At 43.0% G+C, this 22,030-nt stretch overlaps 1 protein-coding gene across 3 annotated transcripts in view; it reads right to left on the reverse strand.

Moving 5' to 3' along the window:
* Positions 1-7,245, reverse strand: part of Dis3l2 (DIS3 like 3'-5' exoribonuclease 2) — a 266,965-nt gene extending 259,720 nt beyond the window's left edge. For 2 of the 3 annotated variants that reach the window (XM_003474416.4, XM_013157595.2), the window contains exon 1: positions 6,774-6,907. Coding sequence is in view for 1 of the 3 variants with exons in the window: in XM_063237106.1 (XP_063093176.1) it covers positions 6,774-7,230 (457 nt within the window). In the remaining 2 variants the exon portion in view is untranslated. Of the gene's footprint in view, positions 1-6,773 lie in introns of all 3 variants that reach the window. The other variant, XM_063237106.1, reaches the window with a different exon arrangement.
* Between the last annotated feature and the right edge of the window lie 14,785 nt (positions 7,246-22,030).

Genomic DNA, 22,030 nt, shown 5'->3' on the forward strand with positions numbered 1-22,030 from the left:
CAGAAGAAGCTTCAAAAAGTAGCAAGAACATTAGAGTGTTGGAAGTAAAGGGGAGGATTTTAAGGGGGATTCATGGAAATGTGTAATAATGTTTATTGTACTTACTGTAGGAATGTTTTTAAACTTAAACGTTTACCACACTTTTCAATCACACTATCTAAAGTTACTACAAAATGGGTCAAATACCATAAAATTAAATAACATTCATTTATATCAGCTAATATAAAAAATAGTTTCTGGAAGACCAAGGGCCACTACAATGGTCTAAAAGATTAGACAATAGATCTCAGTGGGGATGAGACTTCTAAAGCTGAAAACACAAGCTTAGAACCAAGGCTCTGCCACTTAAGCACTGACTTACACAAGATACTCAACCCCTCTTTGCCTCAGTTTCATTATCTAATCTAAAAGAGCCAATAATAATAAAACATCCCTCACAGAGCCGACTTGAGTACTAACTGAAGTTTTATCTTCTATTACAGAAAGGGAAAGGAGGGAAAAGATGCTACAAGGTGCCTTACCATCAACTGATAAAAGATGCAGTAGATGGTAAATCTGATCAAATCTGTACCCATTTTAAATTATCTAAGCTGATTCTTCTTCTCTGTAAATATGCAAGAAAATGTCCTCACTCTTGGAAATATGCACTGGAGTATTTGGGGAAATTATGTATGCAATTTACTCTCAAGTGTTCAAGAAAAAAAATTTTTTTGATACTGGGAATCAAACTCATGCCTGCCAGGCACTATGCCACTGAGCTATATCCCGACCCAAAAATTTTATGTTTATGCTTGCATATGGATACACAGAGAAAGAGGAGACAAAGAATAATGCACATGGGATAAAATGTTAACCACAGGAGATTCTAAGGGCACCTATACCTTTGCGCACCAATTCCACAAGAAATAAAAGCTCACGTGTACACATGAATGTTCATCAAAGCTTTATTCACAGTAACCCAAAACAGAATGATCCAGCTGAGCTTGAGCAGATGAACAGTTCTACACACAGTGGAATGCTACACAACAAGGCAAAGGGACAAACTACTGACATACACCCCAAGCAGGTTGCGCCTCCCTGTAGCATGTGTGCAAAGAAACCTATCTCAAGTTATACACTGCATGACTCCCTTTGCACAGCATTCCTGAAACTGCGGAGAAGAGTTTAAGGCAACTGGACTGGGGAGGTCTCAAAAAATAAAAATAAAAACAATCAAAGATGCACTGAATGTATATAAAGATATATAAAATCTTAATTCTAAACTCAACCTTTCACTAACAATCTGCTAGGTCCTAGCTTTTAAAGTAAACATCTATTGGGAGCTAGCAAAACCCTGGATTTCCATCTTTCTGAAGTTGCATTAACATGGAGATCCACAGAGGGAGGGCAGGGATAGAGCAAGGGGCAATGCGCTCTGTGATCAAACTCAAACCACTGATCCTCACTTCAGAATTTCGAGCAAAGACAGTACTTGCCAGCATGCCACAGTAAAAAGGTTGGTAGAAGCCATTTAAAGCATCACAGGAAGAATCATGTGATTTTAACAAGAAGATATTTTTAACTGATCACAATTTAGTGCAACCCAGTTGAAACCCCAGCTCTCAATTCACTGAGATACAAAATTAGAGTTCAATCAAGCACCTAAAGTATCAGAGCCAATCTGTATGTGGTGGGCAGTTGGGAGTTCAAGGACAGTGCCCCAGATACTCCTGCCTGCTGGCCAGAAACAGAAAAAGACCAGAGGACCAGGCCGGCTCTGCCCACCACAGTACCACTGAGCATTCTTTGCCCTTGAACAATGACAATAAATCTTTTTAAGCTTCCAGTGTGCAAACAGGCCATTGCAGCACACATGCTACAGGCTCACCACCAAGGACCCCTAAGTAGGCACCTGAGGAAGTGAGACACTCCAAACATGGAAGCTGACTGATGAGACCACTGCCAAGACAATTAGCATAAAGTATGCTGACTGCTTTGGAAGGAATTTTACCAACACAGGACTGAAGACTTCTCATACAATAAACAATACACTCAATGACATAATAAAAATAACTGAGTGCTATAGTAACAAAATATTATCAATCAATCAATAACCTGTGAATTAATTATATGCAGGACTGTACTAAGTAATAAAAAGAAACCTTAAAAGCTACCTTCCATGAATCAGATCCACACAGTAGTGAGAAGACACATAAAAGGCTTATGCTACACCAGACATCACAAATATGCTATAGTGCTTGTCTCAGCAGCACATATACCAAAAATATGCTACCAACCAACTTAACCTCTCTTTCCATCTACTTTCCATGCATACGCACAATCTTATTTCATTTGCCTTTGAAACTTTTCATAAAATAATAAAAAAAAAAGTTTTGGAGATTGAAATAAAAGGACACTCTAAAAACTGGATTCTAGAAGGCTGATCCTATGATACTATAGGAATCCAAACTGGGATAAATGGGGAGATTGCAAATAAGAGCTTAGGAGCCTTCACACATGAAAATGTTTTGTTATATTTCTTTGCACTTAGAATCCTGAGTCATTTCAAAACATTCTCATTTTAACCCTAAAATGAACTGGTCCCGTAGGCTTCTGAGATGAGCACCAAACCTGTGGCACAAATATGATACAAAACCATTTTGCAACAATAAAATTCAAAAATAAACATAAATCTTTGCCTCAAGTTAAATCACCTATTTTAAAAAGCTTAATGCATTTTTTTTTCCATTTCCAATGGCTTTTTCATTAGGTTTCACCAAAATTTTCCAGGGAATCCAAGTACACACATCATGGGCAAATTCAAGCACTAAGGTGGCACTGGGAGAAGGTGACAAAGCTCTTCTGGTTACAAAAGGGAAATAACCATACCCTGAAGAAGGGTCCATGTAGAAAAGATGAACATAGCCAAAGGTCTGACATTCCTGATATTCAAAGTTTCACACAGTGCCACGCTTTTAGGCAATGAAACAACCGATTAGCCAACAAATACTTGGGAGCTTCTGCTGTGATTTCTAAACATGTCCCCAGCCATCCCCCAGAGCTAAGTATTCAAAGCTTAGCTACAGCCTGCAACATCACTGGAAGATGATAGGACCTTTAGGAGGTGGGGCCTGCCGGGAGGTCTTTAGGCCATGGGGTAGGGGTAAAGGTGACAGCCTCTTGTTCCTCCCAGCAGGGAGGCAAGCACACACAGCCCCTGTCAAGTGCACTATAGGCCCAAAGTGACACTTCTATAACTGCAAGTGAAAGTAAGCCTTTTCTCTTCAGAATTATATTATATTAACCTACGCATTTGTTATGTAACATGCAGCTGGCTAATACAGCATCTACTATGCCTTAGCAGAAAATCTAGGCATACGATATACCAGGGAAAAGCAAGAAGGCATACAGGCACACAGAAATCAGTGCCTGTGCCTCTCATAATGCTAGTGGTCTAACTAGGCACACAGCACTAATCACTGCAACGCAGGCAAAAGCAGGAAAGGTAAGGTGCCCAGGAGGTGAAAGACCAGAGCTCAGGTCCCAACTCTGTTCCGCCTCACAAGATGTCTCTCTTTTGGCAAAGCACTATCTAGGCAAGAATAAAAGCAAGTTAGATAAGACAATTTCTACAGTCTCTTCCACCCTGACTTTATGAGTACAAGTTCAAAGTCAAGGGAGGAAAGCTTTTAAGAACTGGTATAACTGAAGTTAGACATGGTGGCACACACCTGCAATCCCAGGACTTAGGAGGCTGAGGCAAGGAGGATCACTGCAAGCTTGAGACCATTCTGGGCAGTGAATTCAAGACCCATCTGGACTACATAGTAAGATCCTGTCTCCCAAAAAACCAAAAAAGAAAAAAAAATTGGTAGGACTGAATTGAACTAATGGCAGAAATGATATACCAGGAAAAAAGCAAGAAAGTAAAAGCTGAATGTCACCTGAAAGACATAAAGTGTCAAATCATGGCCACAGAAAGGAGAATGGGGCATGAATTGTTTGATAGTTATAGAGTTTTGGTTTTACAAGGTGTCTAGAGATCTACTACACAAACTATGAATACAGTTAACACCCTGAACTCACACTTAAGTGGCTAAGACACTATTTTGTATTGTGTTTTTTTTGTTTGTTTGTTTGGTAACAAGGAAAAACTCATGACTTTGCGCTTGCCAGGCAAGCACTCATGCCTCTGAGCTAAATCCCCAGCCCATATTGTGTTTTTTGTAGCATTTTAAAAACAGGAAAAAGAGGAGTCACAAAAATTAGTGCCCTAGCAGTAATCATGATGAAAAACTATTTCAAATCCATTAACTCCTAATAACCAATCTTAATCCTTATAATTTTTTCCTCCCAAATCAAAACAAAAAGTATCTTGCCCGTGGGATATGGAAGCTTCTCCCACCATAACAAAGCAGGGGAAGCATGTGGAGGAAATGAGGATGAAAAGACAATACAGACACTCAGCCTGGAGGAAACACAAAGCAGGCTATTCAAAGGAAACCTCACTGTGTCATCCCCACCTGAAATGCAGCCCAAGCTGCACACAGGCCGCTCTTTATTCCAAGGATAGAAAAAACCCAAGCTGCCTTCAAGGCCCCTGCTCCTGCCCACCTTTTCACAATTCTCCAGCTTCACCTATGCAGCTGTACCTTAAGCCTCTGGTCCCCTCCTGGAGCCCTGTTGTCAAAGAGTCTCTGTTCCGCAAACTGCTCTGATGGAACACTTCCCTTCCTGTGCATCCCGCAGGTCTCAGTTTAAATGCTATTTCTGTGACTTCCCTGACTGAACACTTGTCCGGGTTGCAGTGTAATATTGGTGTGAGCCTCCGACAATCAGCTGCTGAGGACAGGGACTATACGCACTCCCTCTCCCCCACCTCCAAGGCCAAGGCTGGTACCAAGTCACCATTCAAATATTTGTTGAATAATGAACACTAAATCTATTTTTTAAAAACAACAACAAAACATCTTAAGAGGTTTTCTTCTGAATTTCTATCTTCAGTAAGTCTCCAAAACCAAGAAACCTGAAATCTCTATGAAACTAAAAAAGTCAACTCTGGCATCTCTAAACTGCTCCAGCCTTCCTGGATCTTACAGTAAGGGTGGAGCATCAAGGACTGATAAGCTAAGCACACAGAAGCATAGCACCAATGAAGAACTGCCACTGCTAAGTTTACTGTTGTTCTTGATATCTCTTGGCATGTGCCTGCTAAATAGGAAACACTTGGGGATCATCCAAAAAGCAAAATTTCACAAGACTCAAGTATGTATGAAACACTAACTCCACTTAAACTGCTGTGTTTAAACTTCTGTGTTTCCAATGCATGTAAGAGCAACTGAAGAAGCAAAGAATCCACAAAGGCAAAGTTCCCCATATTATTATTTTAGAACTCAAACAGGAAAAACATCAAAGACATTTGTACTGTGTATCTCAAAGAAACATATCCCAAACCAAGATCTTAGAGGTTTAAATAAGGATTTCAAAATGACACTTGGAGGGACTGGGGATTTAGCTCAGCGGCATAAGCGCCAGCCTTGCAAGCAGGCAGTTGTGAGTTTAATCCCTGGTACCGATAAAAAGGAAAAAGACCAAAAAAAAGACACTTGGAATTACTTCTCAGACCTTAAAATTAAGGATATAAGAAAAAAATCATTTAATATTCCTATCTAGTCCAACATAAACACAAACTGCATCAACACTTTAGAGTTGTCTCATTTTAATCCATAAATATAGTCCCAAAAGTCCCAGTTCATATTGATTCCGCCACCTTAATATCTAACACATATTTTGAATGTACACAAATGCCATCTAATTGCTTCTCTAATGATCTAATGTATGCAGTGTTGTCCTCCATCCTTTCAAATGCACATAACACTATACAGGCACTTAAAAAGATACTTGAGTTTGGAACAACGAACTTTATTAATACTATAAACTCCTGCATTTCTATCCCTAAATAATGTCACGCCCAAGACTATTCACACAACCCTATTTCAGTTCCATCGTCACTGGATTACAAAGTCACTTTTATCAACAATGCTCAAATGAAGCTTAGTTTTCTTAGCACCACTCTCCAAACTCAAGTGGTTTTCAGTAGTGTCTTCGAGTGCAAACCAGGGTTATTAACCACACTTGCCCATATTTCAACATATTCACTTGAAGTCCTTCCCAAAAGTAGTCCCAAAGAGACTTCCATCTGCAAAAACCTGGAAGACACAAAATCTATGCTACAACATACTAACCACATCTCGGTCACAACTGGAAAGCTATTTCCTCTGGAAAGGATCTCAGTTCAAAATGTACAATTAAATGAGTTTCTACAATCAATAAAGCAGATAAAGTGCATCACTTTGGAGAGCACAGAGCAGGAGGCAACGTTCCAGTACTATAATTAAGCGGCTGCTATTCAAGATTTCTCAGCCGCCCATCCCTGTTGGTCTTGGCCACCTCGGACCACCTCAGGACCAGTGACAGTGAGTCCACAGGTGACACAACCCTCGGGGAAGAGTCCTCTCTACAGCAACTGGCTCTCGTTCTCTCTTCTCGCCCACCACGGCGGACGCGAGGTCAGGCAGGCAGCGAGGAGCCGGCCCAAAAGGCCAGGGTGGCCAGGAGCTAGGGGCGTGCAATACCCAGTGGCGACGGCTGGGCCAGGCACAGAAGCCGGCGGCGGCGGACGCTCGCCCCGGGCCTCTCCCGGCGAAGCCCCGCGGAGCCGCGCGAGACCAGACTCGGGGTCCGTCCCGGGTGGGGCGTGCGCACAGCCGCGGAGGGGGGGGGTAGGACCTCACCTTGGCTCCCGGAGGGCCGGCGCCGCCGCGGTCCCGCAGTTGCTAAGGAGAATGCTCTTCCGGGTCGCGGGAGCGCGTTCCAAAGAGCAACGGTGGCCGGGTGGAGCCAAACGCTCTGTGAGTGGGGCGAGGGCGCCGAGCGGGAAGCGGTCCGAACAGCTCTGGCCTCACTGTCTGCCCGGAGCTGGGCGGCCCGTGAGACGCCTTCCTGCCGAACCCTGGACCTCTCTCCCCGACCTGCACCTTCCCCACGCGGCCTGTCCCCGGCCTTCCAGGCTGGGCGGCACCGAGCTGTGGCACCTTGGGCTTCTAGCCCCCAGCGTGGCCATCCCAGCTCTCTCCTGTTAGGTTTTTCTTGTCCTTCTAGTTCCCCAGAGCCCCTGCTCAGGGTTAGATGCGGTGCTGGCGCTGGGGTCACAGAGGTGAGGGTCCCGAGAGCGGGCCCTGCCCTCCACATGCGGGCTGGCGACTGTGGGCGACAGTGCCCTGCCTAGCGAAGGGAGCCCCAGCGCTGCCCGAGAGATGTGCACAGTCGCGGTTAGGACAAGGCTGGCCATGGAGTCTCCCGCTAGGTGGACGGGGTTGGGGCCAGTGTTTCATGTAAGAGTGGACGCGAGGCCGATACCCCAAGAGAGATGGCTCAGGTTGGATCCCGGGGAAACACCAACATATAAATGTGCGAAAAGAAGAAACCCCCAGAGAGCAGCCTGGAGACAAGAAAGAATGTCAGTAAGAAACTAGTCGCCAGTCAAACTCTGTGGAGCTCAATTGTCCTGATTGTGGTGCCCATTGAATAATCAACAATCAGGAATTCAATGACAAAAGGCCCTTTGAATCTGTCCACCACCTTACTGGATCAGGAAAAAGAAATACATTAAATTCTCTGTTTTTTTTAATGCTTTAAAAAAAACTGCCATATTATAAGTAAATTTCAGGATTGTCCTGCTAATAACTGAGTGTCTTGAAGATGGGAAACATTTAACTTTATATCTACAGTGCTTGCCATATGCCCAGTGTGTTGGTTTAAAAAGAGTAAGTCAACCCAAAGAGTCTCTGGTTTTTAACATTCTTCCAAATCCTTCCAGAACCCTCAGCCAAACCATGGTGTAGGCAAAACTTGTCTGTTCAAAGTAGAGGATGGAAGAAGTCCAGCAGGGATTTAGTGGCTGGGAGAGAAGCCAACTGAACTTGGGAATGGGAAGATCCAGAAGAGGAAGAGAACAAAGGATTGAATCAATGAAATGTGAGGTTTCGGGACTAGAAATGGAGAGGCAGACGAAACCAAAAATTGAAGCAGGAATAGAGGAGAGGAAAGAGAGCTGAGAAACTTCCCTACATTTTGATTGGACAAATTGGGCAGAAGATGTAGTGATAGCCCCTGATGAAAGGCTGCAGGGCTCAGGTGGACATGTGCCCGAGCCCTTGTGTCCAGCACACCTAGCTTCCTTGTGGTCTAAAGGAAGAACACAGTACCCTGTGAGTGACCTGGGGGAAGAGGCTGGTCCCACAAACACACCTACAGTGCATAAACTCAGAGTGTTCCCATTATGACAGTTTTACAATAAGCTTTCCCAGCAGAGGCTGAAGTGATGTTTTCATCTGGGAGGCTATAAATCTATCCACAATAAATTACCAGCTATCTGTGTGAGTGAACCAAAAACTTCATAACGTGTGGCTGAAGAATTTTGAAACACCCAAACACCCAGTGAAGGAGGCTGTCTTAATCCACTAGGGCTGCCAGAACAATATGAGACAGATTGGTTTATGACTTCTCATGAATTTGGAGACCGAGAAGTCCAAAATCAAGCACATGTCCACCTGAGCCCTGCAGCCTTTCATCAGGAAATTTCAATCAAAATATAGGGAAGTTTTTCAGCTTTCTTTCCTCTCCTTTATTCCGGCTCCAATTTTTGGTTTCGCCTGCCTCTCCATTTCTAGTCCTGAAACCTCACGTTTCATGGGCCTAACTCCTGATTTGTGGTCAGCTATCTGTCCAGTGAGTCCCCAGGTGCAGAAGAAGCAGGAAGCTCACTAAAGAGCCTTTTATAAAAGGAGACTAATCCTAATCATAAGGACTTTGCTTGTGATTTAGTCAGCTACCAAGCCAGGTGTGATGACACACATCTGCAATCCTAGCACCTCAGGAGGCTGAGGCAGGAGAATGGGGCCAGGCTAGGCTATGTAGTGAGTTCAATGCTAGCCTAAACTATAGCCTACACTGTAAAATAGAACTCCAAACTGAGCACACAGCATCAGCCCACTTCCTCCTCTTCAGCCCAAAAGAAGTGATGTGATTTTCAGGTGCCAGCTCCAGGATACTAGGGGCCTGGTTTGTTTTCCACAAGAAAAGATAAGCCAAAGATAGAGCAGATGTGGAGATGTGAGTTCTCTTTCTCTGCTGCCTCCTCCTCATTGTTCCTTACTTTAAAGAACCCTTGCCCAGACAGTGAAACAAGGCAAACGGGCCCCTCCATTGCCTCAGAACTAGCTTTCAATAAATCCTTTTTTTCTTTTTACCCAAATGTATGGCATCCTTTGATTTGGTCAGCAGTGAGTAAACAACCTGAGCATATGAGCCTAAGCTGCCAGTATCAGAAATACATAGCAAGATGCTGTCTCAAAAGACCGAAATAAGTTAGTAATCACCTACCAAAGGCCCCACCTGCTAATACTATGCTTTTAGAGGTTAGGATTCCAATATATGAATTGGAGTGAGGCACAGACATTCTACCTATAGCAGGGGTCCTACAAGTAACCCCAGCAAGATAGGGTCAGAAATTGGTTATGACTTTGTAAAAAAAAAAAAAAAAAAAAAAAACAGTTGTTTTGTGAACAAAAAAGACAGACGTTCACTCCCAATATAGGAAGAAAATGCCTACACAAATGAAAGCGATGAAAGAATATTCCTAGCACCGCATCTATTCTAAAGGACTCTGTTCTGCTGAAGGGGCAGGGTGATTCATTAGGCTCCACTTAGTGGGGTTCTGGGGAATCTTAGTAGTTCCTCTAGAAGCGGAAATTTACCATGGCCATGAAGAGCATAATGGTAAAGAACCACAGATGCTGTGGACACCACATCTCAGGGAGATACTCATTCTCTGACTTCAGTCCCTGGATGCTGGATGGCCTGTTGATGATGGAAAATGCTTTGAGAAATGCCCACAAGATCCAGAGTATGAGTTGGACCAGAATTACTCACATGCGCCCTGTTGGCTATGTCAGAAGCCATCTGCAGCCCCAGAGGAATTCCAGTTTGTCTTTGGGAGGGACTGCATCTGTGTCTTAGTTTGAGATGTTGTACCTTTAAGCAATGAATGTTATTTCTCCCAGTTCCAGAGGCTGAGAAGTCCAAGATCAAGGAAGCAGCTTGCATTGTCTGATTGTGTCCCACTTCCTGATTCCTAATTCTGTCCTCACAGGACCAGAAGAGGGCCAGCCAGCTCTCCAGCTTCTCATAAAAGCTAAAGACCATGCCTCTCATCACACTGGGATTAAGTTTCCAGCCTATGCATGGGGAGGGCACAAATGTCATTCTCTTATGCAGTCCCAGCCTTCTGGGTATTTTGGGGTGATAGCCAATGGCTAGCCCAACCTGACTTTAATTCCTGAGTGTTCCACCCACCACCTAGGCTTCTGGCCTGACATCCGCCCATTCGAAAAAGCAAACCTGAAGAAGTCATCCCTGACTGCATTTCCCCTTATCCCACCCTCACCTGCCAGTCGAGTCCATGAGCAAACTCTGGAGATCATCTTATTCCCCCCACCCAGTCCCACTGCCACCAGTGATAGTGAAGTTAGTAACTAAGCAACTCAGAATCAATAAAAATGTTGCAACCTCAAAGATGAACCCGAGCGATAAAGGTGGTGTACGTGTATGCACCTGCGTTGTATGTGGAAACAGCACAGGAACTACAGGGAACTATAAGTCATCATGAAGGAAGTTGGAGATAAGGAGAGGACCATGAAATGAGATGAAGGAAACCTAAGGTAGCATTGAACGAGTTCCAACAACCAGAAGGAGGGATCGCTCCAGTTTGGGAGGCTCCCACTCAGCTGTTGGATGTGCTCAGCTGCCGGGAGCCAGCTGTTCACCCCGTGGGCTGCGAGTGCTGTGGGTGGACAGTGACGATCTAGTCATTGTCGAGTAGCCTACCTGGCTCCAGCATCTAGATCCACCCAGAACAATGTATTCCCAACTTGCAGTCGTTGTCAAATTATAAGTTTTGTTCTTGCCTCAGTTTCATATGTTTTCTTCTTTCTAGTATTTTTTCTCCCTCCTTTTTCTGTGGGTGTGCAAGCACACATGTCCAGATGGTTGAACCGAGGGCCGCACTGCCTGTGACTTTCAGCCCCTCCTTTTTTGTATTTCATTTTGACACAGTTTCTCACTGATCACCCAGGCAGGACTTGAACTTGTGATCCTCTGCCTCCGCCTCCCCTTGCACTACAGGGATGTGTCACTGTGCTGGATTCCTCTTCCTTTTCCTTTTTTTTTTTTTTTTTTTTTTTTGAGAGAGAGTTTCACTATGCAGTTCAGCTGGCCTTGAGCTCACTTTGTAGCCCAGGCTAGTTTTGAACTTGCAAGGATCCTCCTGCTTCAGCCTCCTGAGTGCTGGTATTACAGGTATGTGCCACCATACCGGGCCCTCTTAGCTTTTAAAACCTGAAATCTACTAGAACTTTTTTTGTTTTTAGTCTCTTAGATTTTAGGCTTTTACCATAATTTTTCTTTTACTTTACTATTTAAAATTCCATCTTTTTAAAATCAGACACATGTAAATACTGCATTGTTTCACTAATATGAGACATGGAAAGTGTAAACAAGGACAAAATATAGAATAAATATTGTGAAATAGGAAGAAAATGTTCAAACTGGAAGGAAAACTAGGGAGGAGCAAAGGAAATATGGGGAAAGAAAAAAACTATGAGAAAAGAGGAAAAAATGGAAATAAACCTTTTGTAAATAAGGAGAAGAGTTGAAGGAAGGGTAGAAGGATGGGGGGAAAGAATCAAGGTATAAAATGTACAGGTACAAATACCCTGGGGTGATCGTTATACATCTGAAATTTACCCAATCTTTATTATGAAATAAAATTTCATCTTTTTAAATACTTATTTTCTAGTGTTTTCCTCTTTTTTAAGTCATATGCTCCTTTAAATGTGGATTTTAAGGAATCTTCTCATTTACAATGTTGAGCTATTTTTTGTTTGTTTTGTTTTTCCTGCCACTGAGCTACATCTCAATGCTTTTTAAATTTTTATTTTTGAGGCTATTCTTTCTGAAATTTTAGTCCTATATTCTTAGCTTTAAATTTGCCTTTGCTTTTACACCATCTTACCATTTTGTTTTGTCTTTCGCCTATCTCCAGATTGCACATTTCTTCTGGTTTTGAATGTTCTCTTTTAATCACAACCATATCTCACCAGCTAGAAATAGTATCCGATGACTTTTACATTTTGAAAGACGGAAAAATGGTATCGCATTCACAAAACACGCTTGTTTTTGGGGGACACCCACCACAGAGGGAGAACTTCACAAAACAGCTGATGTTCCTTCTACACTTTGCCACCTGCCAGCTCCCAGACTCGTATGAAGCTGGCTCAATGCCCTTGTTAAAAATTTCACCCTTGAGCCCTTAAGCAGGGAGCCAGACCACAGGGCCCCATCCAGCCACAGCCACTCACTTTGTGACTTGGGACAGGTTCCTGAGCCTCTCTGAGTCTCTGTCTTCCTTGCCTACAGAATGTGGTTGATTATGGTAGCATCTCCTGAGGCTGAAAACAGATTTAAGTCAGTCAGTACCTGGAAGGCCCTCATAATAATGCCTGGCACAAAGTACAGTAAATATTGTCAATCAGAAGTTACCCTGAATAGCAGTCTCTCTTAGGAGTGTAAAATGACTGTGTATCTTGTGACAGTCCTACCCGGACAGCTTTTATCCTCCCCCTACAGCAGCTCCAGGGTTTAGCAGACTTTGTTTTGTGTGTGCTTGTGATACAGACCTCTCTTTTTAGGCACTTTCTCTGACTAATGGAATCTCAGTTGGTTTTTCTTAGGTCAGTCCTCCAAGGAGCCACATGGTCTGTGTGTGTACATATGTGTGCACACACGTGTGGGTATGTGTTGGATGGTGGAAGGGGGAATATGCAAAGAAGAATGAGTCTTTGTCCCCTTCCTGTGCCCACCACTAACAACTGACTGTGTCCCTAAATTGTAAAATTCTGCAGAGAAAATGTCTGACTGGCTCAGGCCCACCTATGAACTGGGTTTGCAGCCCACTGCAGCCAGGCAGACAGCTGAGCCAGGAAATACCACTCATCAGTAGAATTAAGATGGCCAAGTTCCAACCTTGCATAGAGAGACTGTGTGTGTATGTGTGTGTGTGTGTGCATGTATGTGTGTGTAGGAACAAGGACGCATGTGCTCATTGGGGCAGTGACAATCTCAATGAAGGGAAGCAATTATTTTATGACTATATCTATGTGGCCTGGTATCGCCATAAATATGTGTATCTTAGTCTGAGAATCGGATATATATATAGTAGTAATAATCATCTTTTTAAATATGTAACTAGGGAGATAAATTTTCAGAATAAGCCAAGAGAACAGGATTAAAGAGAAATTGGAGAAAGTACAACCCAAAACAGTCTCAATGTATAGATAAGAAAGAATGTTTTAAAGTTAGATATGAAAAAACGAGCATAGGGTGTTTTGGACAAGATGAATGAAGGCAGTGAACTACAAGAAAATTAGGCTGTTCACAGATGCTCCACTCGGATCTCACTTGAATGAATTTTAAAAACTCAACATCCAATTTTAAAAAATCCTGTGTTAAAGAAAACAGAGCTTTATCAACTGAGAAAATGCCAGATAACAAAATTACAACAATTAAAAGATTACATGTAAATGGACTAAATTCTCCTGTATAAGGAACAGATTCTCAGACTGGATTTAAAAGACAAAATCTATATACATGCAACTTACAAAAAAAAAAAAGCATTTAAAGCAATGATTGTGGGGCAGGGTGGCAAATGCCTGTAATTTCAATACCTGGAAGGGTGAAGCAGGAAGAGCAATGGGAATTTGAGGTCAGTCTGAGATAATGGTGAGTTCCGGGCGTGGGCCAGCCTTAGCTGCAAAGTGAGACCCTATCTCAAAAAAAAAAAAAAAAAAAAAAAAAAACCAAAGCAATGATTTTAAAAACCTGGCTCAGATAAATCCTGTTTGCACAGCAGCAAGCGTAGCATGTCCCAGCATGACTGATTCAATTCTGTGCATCCCGGGATTTCAGCGAACCTAGGCTTACCCAGAATCCAGTGGGAAAGCCCCTAGGAAAGGATTTGCGTGGGAAGCCAGCCTTCAGGAAAGGACGTCCTTTCCAGCCAAGTCTCAAAGAGCCTTGAGGAACACAGGTCAGCCGGATGTTGTGTGCCAGGACGGCTGCAGGAAAAGGCGCATGCCTCAGACGCTGCTCAACCTAAGGGAGCCCGCCCGTGGATTTGTAGCAGAGCATCAGCGGGTAGTGCACCCTTGGCACAGGTTGGCTTAAAGCCCAGTAGCGCTCCTTTCATGGTCCCCAAACACAGGCTCCCCTTAGGCAGTGCCAAGTGACAATCAGCAAGTCCCTGGCCTCACCAAGTCCCCATAGGTTTCCATCTCTCCTGGAAAAGGAAGTAATCGAAGATACTGCTCCAGAAAGGCCAGATTGAAAAACAGAGAGCTTTCTCAAGTATATGTTAAACTTTCAAAAAAATTAATTGCAGTTTTGAAGGCAAAGATATTCTCAGTAGATACAAAGATCCACACATCCTTGGCTCAGAGTGCAACACAATAAAATAGAGACAGCACCCACATAGAGGGCATAGAGGAAAAGCTCCTCAGTGGGACAGTGGAGTTGAAAAGGCTCTGCTAAATATGGGAATGATATTTTTAAAACCAAAAAAGACACCAGGCACACAGATAAATCAGTAGCTAAATGTTTTAAAAAGATATGAAGGAATATGTTTAATACATAAAACTGAGATGAAAACAATATTTAAAAACCACTAATATAATGTACCAAGAAGAATACAAAAGAAACAAAATACACAAAAAGTTTTAATAAGAAATGTCATTTAAGCCAGGCGTGGTGGCTCATACCTGTAATCCCAGCACTCAGGAGGCTGAGGCAGGAGGATCGTTGTGAGTTCCAGACTAGCCTGGGCTACAAAGTGAGCTCAAGGTCGACCTGAACTGCACAGAGAGACCCTGTCTCAAAAAAGAAAAAAAAAATGTCATTTAAAGTGAAGTCCTAGCTGGCCACAGTGGTACATGCCTGTAATCCTGGCACTCAGGAGACTGAGGCAGGAGAGTCACTGCAAATTCAAGACCAGCCAAGGCTATATAATGAGTTCAAGACCAGCCTGAATTACACAGTGAAACCCTGTTTCAAAAAGACCAAAGAAATAAAGTGAAGCCCTAAAAACTAGAACATCATAGGAAATGAACAGTTTTGGATAAAAATAACATGAGAAGAAAAATAAAAACAGAAAAATAGGGACAGATAAGAAAAAGTTCATAAAAGAAATTGAAAATGTATTCAGAGAAGATTTGTAGAAAGAACAAGTTTCCCAGACTAGAAAATACTGTCATTAACATTTTCAATATCAAATAAACCCAATTTAATTTGTGAGGCAAATATGGTTATTTTCCATCTATTTGTAAAGATAAAGATTACAATACAAAAAAGTTTTATACTTTTTAAATTCATGTGCAATCTTACCACTTTTGCATATTTATTTTATCCTATTTTTTCTCTGCTACTACAGTGCATTATTCTGGGGGGTGCAGAATGTGCAGCCATTTCCCATCCTTCACAACTGAATCTTAGTATTGTTCACATTCATGTTAGTGGTTTATTTTACAAATCTTAAGTGTTTATCAGAAATAACTTTGGTTGGGGCTGTAGATTTAGCTCAGCGGCATAAGCACCTGCCTTGCAAGCAGGCGGTCATAAGTTCGATCCCCGGTACCGATAAAAATTTTAAAAAAAAAAAAGAAAGAAAAGAAAAAGAAATAACTTAGGTAATAAGTCAGATTGTACAGAAGAAACTAAACATATATGTGTAACCAGGCATGGCAGAGCATGCCTGTAACTCCAGCACTTGCGAGGCTAAGGGAGGAGGCATACTGTGAATTTGAGGCCAGCCTGGGCTACAGAGTGAAACCCTGTCTCAAATACATACATACATACATACATTTATACATTCATACATACATAAATTATCAACCAGAGGCAGGCAGACACAGACATTTGGGTTAGAATATTCTTTTGTGAAATCAGGCAGTTCAAATAGAGCACACAGAATTCAAATAGCATAGAAAGAATTTTAAAGTGTACAATTCAGTACTCCTCATGATAGCCATGACACTGTGCAATCATCACCATAATCATCAGTTTTGGAACGTCTCCGCCACACCACAGAGAAAACCAATACCCGTCACCAGCGACTGCCCATTTCCCGCCATCTTGGCACGCAGCCCATTCTGGGCACCGCTCTGCTCGGTCCCGGACTTCCTCATCCGGGCACTTCCGTCAGCGGATTGGATAATCCGTGAGCCCTCGTGGCTGGCTGCCTTAGTTTATTTCTTCCATGCTGTTGCATAAATCAGTACCTCGTTCATCTCTTTCTTTCTTTTTTTTTTTTTTTAATCGGTACCAGGAATCGAACTCACGATTGCCTGCTTGCAAGCCAGGCGCTTATGCCGCTGAGCTAAATCCCCAGCCCCCACGTTCATCTCTTTTTATGGCTGAATAATACTATGGAAGGGATCAGAAACAAGAATAGACCTATCGAGATATAATTAATTCATTTATGAGTTCAGCCTCTCCAAATGCAGCCACCTTTCAAAATCCCCACCTCCGAACACACAAGACTTTCAGGGGAGAGATTAGATCCAAACCATCACACGGAGCTACAGCAATTTCAGCTCCAGAGGAAATTAAATCAGTCACCAATAAGACATCTACACGCCATGTGTACCACAGCACTAGCCAAGATATGAGGTCAATATAAACATCAGTGAACAAATAGATAAACAAAATGGGATATATATGCAAAGGATTGTTCTCCTTCAAAAAGAAGGAAATGCTATTAATGTTAATTAATAAAGAAGATGAGATGTATATGCAACAGAATACCATGAAGCTTTAAAAAGAAGATATCCTGACATTTATGATAATGTGGATGAATTCAAAGGACATTGTGCTAAGTGAAAGAAACCAAGCACAGAAAGAAAAGTGCTGCATGTCTCACTTACATAGTACATGGGATTTAAAAAGCTGAACTCAAAGAGTAAGGTGTTTACCAGGAGCTGTGGGGAGGAGGGCGATTTGGGAGCTATTTTACAAAGGTTACATAATTTCATTTAGACTGGAGGAAAGTTTCAGAGATCTGTTGTATAGCATGATGACCATAATGAATACTAGTGTTTTATACACTTGAAAATTCCTAAGAGCTGATTTTGAATATTCTCAGCACAAGAAAAGTATATGAGGTAACAGAAATGTTAATTGGCTTGATTTAGTCATTCCACTAAATACATATATATAATATATAAACATAATGTATTATATATCATATATTCTGTTATATATTATGTTTTACAGTTATATATTATGTTGTAGATATATACAATTCTGTCATTTAAAACTTTTTGGTGGGGGGTACCAGGGATCAAACTCATGACCTTACACTTGCCAAGCAGGCACTTGTACTGCTGAGCTAAACCCCCAGCCTTGTCAGTAAAAACTTGTAAGTTAAGTCAATGGCACATGCCTATAATCTCAGCACTCAGGAGGCTGAGGCAGGAAACTTGCTGCGAATTCAAGGCCAGCCTGAGCTACATAGTGAGACCCTGCCTCAAAAAAAAAAAAAATTTAAATTTTAAATAAAATCTAATAGTAAACATTTTTCCATTATTCTCTCTGTAAACAATGTGTTTCTCATTGTTTGCCTCAATTCTTTTTAATGTGCAAAATTGGAACACCAATCGGCACTTCCTACCAATTGGCACTTAGAACATTTATTTTGGGGAAAAGAAACAAAACGAAAACAAACCAAGCTGAGTTAGTGACTCCTCACCTGGCCTTTTATTCGGCTTGGGGACTGTTAATCTTCTTTGTCATTCTATATATTTATTTTTACAAGTAGTTTTCATGCAGTGCAGGATTCAGAAGGTAGCAAGGGACATGCATGACCGCACCTCCCTCCCCTCCCTGCTCTGCCGTCCTCCGCTGCAAGCCAGGAAGTCGCAGGGTTCCTGGAGGCGTTCCAGGGTTCCTGGATCCCCCCCCCCCCCGTGCCATCAGCCAGCCCCTGGCTTGGTGCAGTCTCAATTTCCCCATCTGTGAAGAAGGGATCTTGACCGTAGCCTCATGAATGGTCCCAAGGGTCCTAGGCAGCGCTGGCAGAGTGCCGGTTCCGTGGGGACCACTGTGAAGGAGCCAGAGTGACCCGTCCCCAAGAGTCTGCTTTCGCCCGCAGCGCCCGCAGCGTGGTCCCCACATGGGGCTGGGCTGTTTCTCTGGCCATCAGCCTCTGGTCCCCATGGCCTCTTGCAGATGACAGACATGGAGTGAGGACCTCTGTCGGAGGTCCTAGTGTTTGCCCTCTTTGAAGCACAACAGTCGCTGCACTGATCCGGAATCTGGGTGGCGTTCTTCCTACCAGCAGTGACTGTCTGCAGAGCACAGCAGGTTTTCAGAGGGCTGTTCTCCTGTGCAAACACAGGCATGCCTTTAACAATGCGTCCTCACTGCCCTGTCCAGCACAGGCTCAGGGGCCCTCAGATCTTCAGAGGTCAGCGAGGTCAAGGTCAAGATCAAGGCAGAGGTGCTGGCGCTGGGGTCAGGAGCAGCCAAGAGGCCAACTTCTCCCATCCCTGTCTGTGACTACCTCTGCCATCAGGGAACATTGTTCAAGAGGACAGAAGAGGAGCTCAGGGCTCCCTCAGCCCCACCCATTCCCAGTGTCTGGGGTGCAGGCAGCTCTGCCCAGGCCGCTGTCTCCCTTCTCTCCAGATGCGCAGGCAGACACTGCGCCTGCCTTCCTAGCGCTGTGCTGTTGTTACTCTAAACCCATGGGCCGAGCCGCCACGGAGACTCGACTTGCTCACTCGTTTTATCGCTGAACCTTGTGCTTCTTTCTCTTGGACATGGCCTTTCCACTCCCAGGAGAACCCCGCAAGCCCAGTACTTAGCATAATTTTTGTATCTCAGAGGACATATGCATCGTGAGAGTTTTCGTTTTTACAAGTGTTCTTGGCTTTTGCGTGTATATATCACACTGAGGATATTTAGAATCAGTTTCCCAGCAGTGGTGAAGCCATCGCTATGCTGTTGGATCACGTTAGGTGTTCACTGCAGACTCTTAGAGAGACAGATCATCTACACCCGCAGAGCCTTGCCTGGGGTAGCTGGGCCGGTCCTCCACCTGGCCAGGGCTCCTGTAGGTCCCTTTGGAGTTTAATTTTTGAACTTACTGTTGTCCTGGAGTTTTTAGCTGTGATTGCTGTTGTCATATAGGAATAGTTGTGATTATTATTGTCATATAGGAATATTTTTATTTTTTAAAATGTTCTTTTTAGGCCAGGGATTTAGTTCAGCAGGGTAAGTGCTTGCCTGGCAACTGCAAGATCGTGAGTTCGATCCTGAGTACAATTAAAAAAGGAAAACACAATTTTCGAAATCTAATTTATTACAGCCTCAAAACTTATACAAAGGCAGGAATAACTTCGGAAACATGGGCAGGAAACTTTGTTCTTGGATAGGAAAACTCAATATTGAAAAGACATAAAAATTTTTGTTTATATATAAATTCAATAAAATCCCATGAGAGCATAGTAGGATAGTGTGGGAACTTGGATAAATTATTCTACAATTCTTCTGGAAAGTCAGTATGGAAGAAGAGTAATTTGGAGTGGTGTCCCACCAGACATTAAATAATCTTTTTTCTAATCGGTACCCAGTATCAAACTCACAAACATGCACTTGCAAGGCAGGCGCTTATGCTGCTGAGCTAAATCCCCAGCCCCCACCCAAATAATCTTAAAACCATAGTGAATAGCTAGGCGTGGTGGTGCCCACCTGTAATCCCAGCACTCAGGAGGCTGAGACAGGAAGATCATTGCAAATTTGAGACCCACTTAGGCTACAGAGTAAGCTTAAGGCCAGCTGAACTGCATAGTGAGATCCTGTCTCAAAAAGACCAAAACAAAACAAAAAGCCCACAGTGAGTAAGACAATATGGTCAAGAATAAGCAAAAGTAACAAAATAGTCCATGAATACTTGTGAATTCTATATGAAAAAAGTAAAAACTCAAATAGATAGAAAACTCCATTAATTTGCTATAAAACACAATAGTTGGGGTAGCAACCTACCCTTTTAAAAAAATACTTGTCTCCTTCACTCTGAGGTAAATCCTGGGATGGTAAAAGCTATGTAACTTTAAAAGTCAGAAGCATGCTGAATCTAAAAGTACGCTAATGCTTCTGTAACTTTGTGTCACAGCCACAAACGAATGCCATGTGTTGTCTTAGGGACACTTTTCAAAAAGCAGGTGGTTCCTCAGCCCAAGGAGATGACATTTAAGACGAGGGAGATGGATAGGCTGTGTTCAAGCCTGCAAGGAGCCTTTTTGCCTGTGAGGCTGTCCTGAAGCTCATCTGGACATCCGTGAAGGGAGAAAGACCACCCCTCATCTCTGAGAACCAGCTGGGCAGTGGAAGAAACACACATTTGTCTGAACCCATGAGATCTGCCTGTTTCAGGCTCTCTGGGAGACCTGCCAAGCAGGCAAGCAGACCCCGCAGAGAGACAGACGACAGATGTGAGTTCGCTCTGTCTGCCCTTGCTGTCTTGCTCACGTTCTAAACTCATTACTGCTTTCTCTGTCTAGGGACAAAACCTAATTTAAGCCATCAGGCATCCATGGATGAATTACAGCAGCTTGTGGATGATCCTCGGCAGCTTCCTTGTCTCAGTCTGATGAGAGTTTGGTTTGCCAGGTGGCTTTAATAAACACAGTGGTCATTTGATACACCTTTATCACCCACCCAAATGCATATAGTATAAAAAAATGGTTAATGAAAAAAACTTGGAAATGACTTCCTGGTTGACTCTCAGATTCTTCCATGCTGTGTTAGTCACCTTTGCCATCTCTGGGAAACATAACCTGATGCTCCCAATACACAGGAGGAGCAGCTTGTTTGGCTCATGGTTTCAGCAGGTTCAGTCCATGGCGAAGGGCCTGGTGGGGAAAGTCACTGAATCATGGCACCCAAAAAGCATATGACAAAGAAAGGAGCCAGGAGAATGTACCCTTCCAGGTCATGGTCCCAGTGACCACCTCCTCCAACCGGACCCCTCCTCCTCATAGCTCATCCACCTCTGACCTCATCCATGGCCACGCGCCCTGACAAGGACAGCACCCCATTATCCAGTTACCTGCCCAAAGCCCCACCTCTGAACACATGAGACTCTGGGGGACATTTCAGATCTGAAACAGAACTCTTAACTGGCTATGTGACCTTGGGAAAGTTACTCAGTGTGCCTTAGTTTCCTCATCTATAAAATAGGGGTGGAAATATCTATTAGGGTTAAATGTTAATAATTAGTAGCTTAGTAAACACCCGCAACAGAACCTGGTACCCAATAAGCACTATTTTATTTTTAAATATTCAATTTAGGGGCTGGGGATTTAGCTCAGCAGCATAAGCGCCTGCTTTGCAAGCAGGCAGTCATGAGTTTGATTCCTGGTACCGATAAAAATGAAAAAGACAAAAAGAAAAAGTTTAGGTATTTAAAATATATTTTTTTAAAAATTCAATTTAATTCAACTGTTTCTTCTTATTTCTCCCACACTTCATTCTTCATGGATGTCTGCGTTGATTCTTTTTTTTTTTTTCTTCTAAAATTTCAGTGTTGATTCTGTGTTGATTCTTATCATGGTGGTGCTGTAGTCTGGAAGTGGTTTGCCCCTAAGGGTATTAGAAGCATGATCTCCACTGTGCTGGTGTTAAGGGGTGGGGACATTAGAAGAACAGGGTGGGTCACACCTGTGATCCCAGATTCCCAGAAGCTAAGCCTGCAAATTTGAGCCTATCCTAGGCAATTTAGCAACTTAGCAAAACTCTGTCTCAGAATAAAAATTTTTAAATCTGGCACCAAAATTCAATGTAAAGATTTTGAGTTCAATACCTAGTACAACAACAATGA

The sequence above is a fragment of the Cavia porcellus genome, unplaced genomic scaffold (genome assembly GCF_034190915.1).
Source record: "Cavia porcellus strain 051 isolate PalLab524CR breed Dunkin Hartley unplaced genomic scaffold, mCavPor4.1 scaffold_26, whole genome shotgun sequence".
Lineage (NCBI taxonomy): Eukaryota > Metazoa > Chordata > Mammalia > Rodentia > Caviidae > Cavia > Cavia porcellus.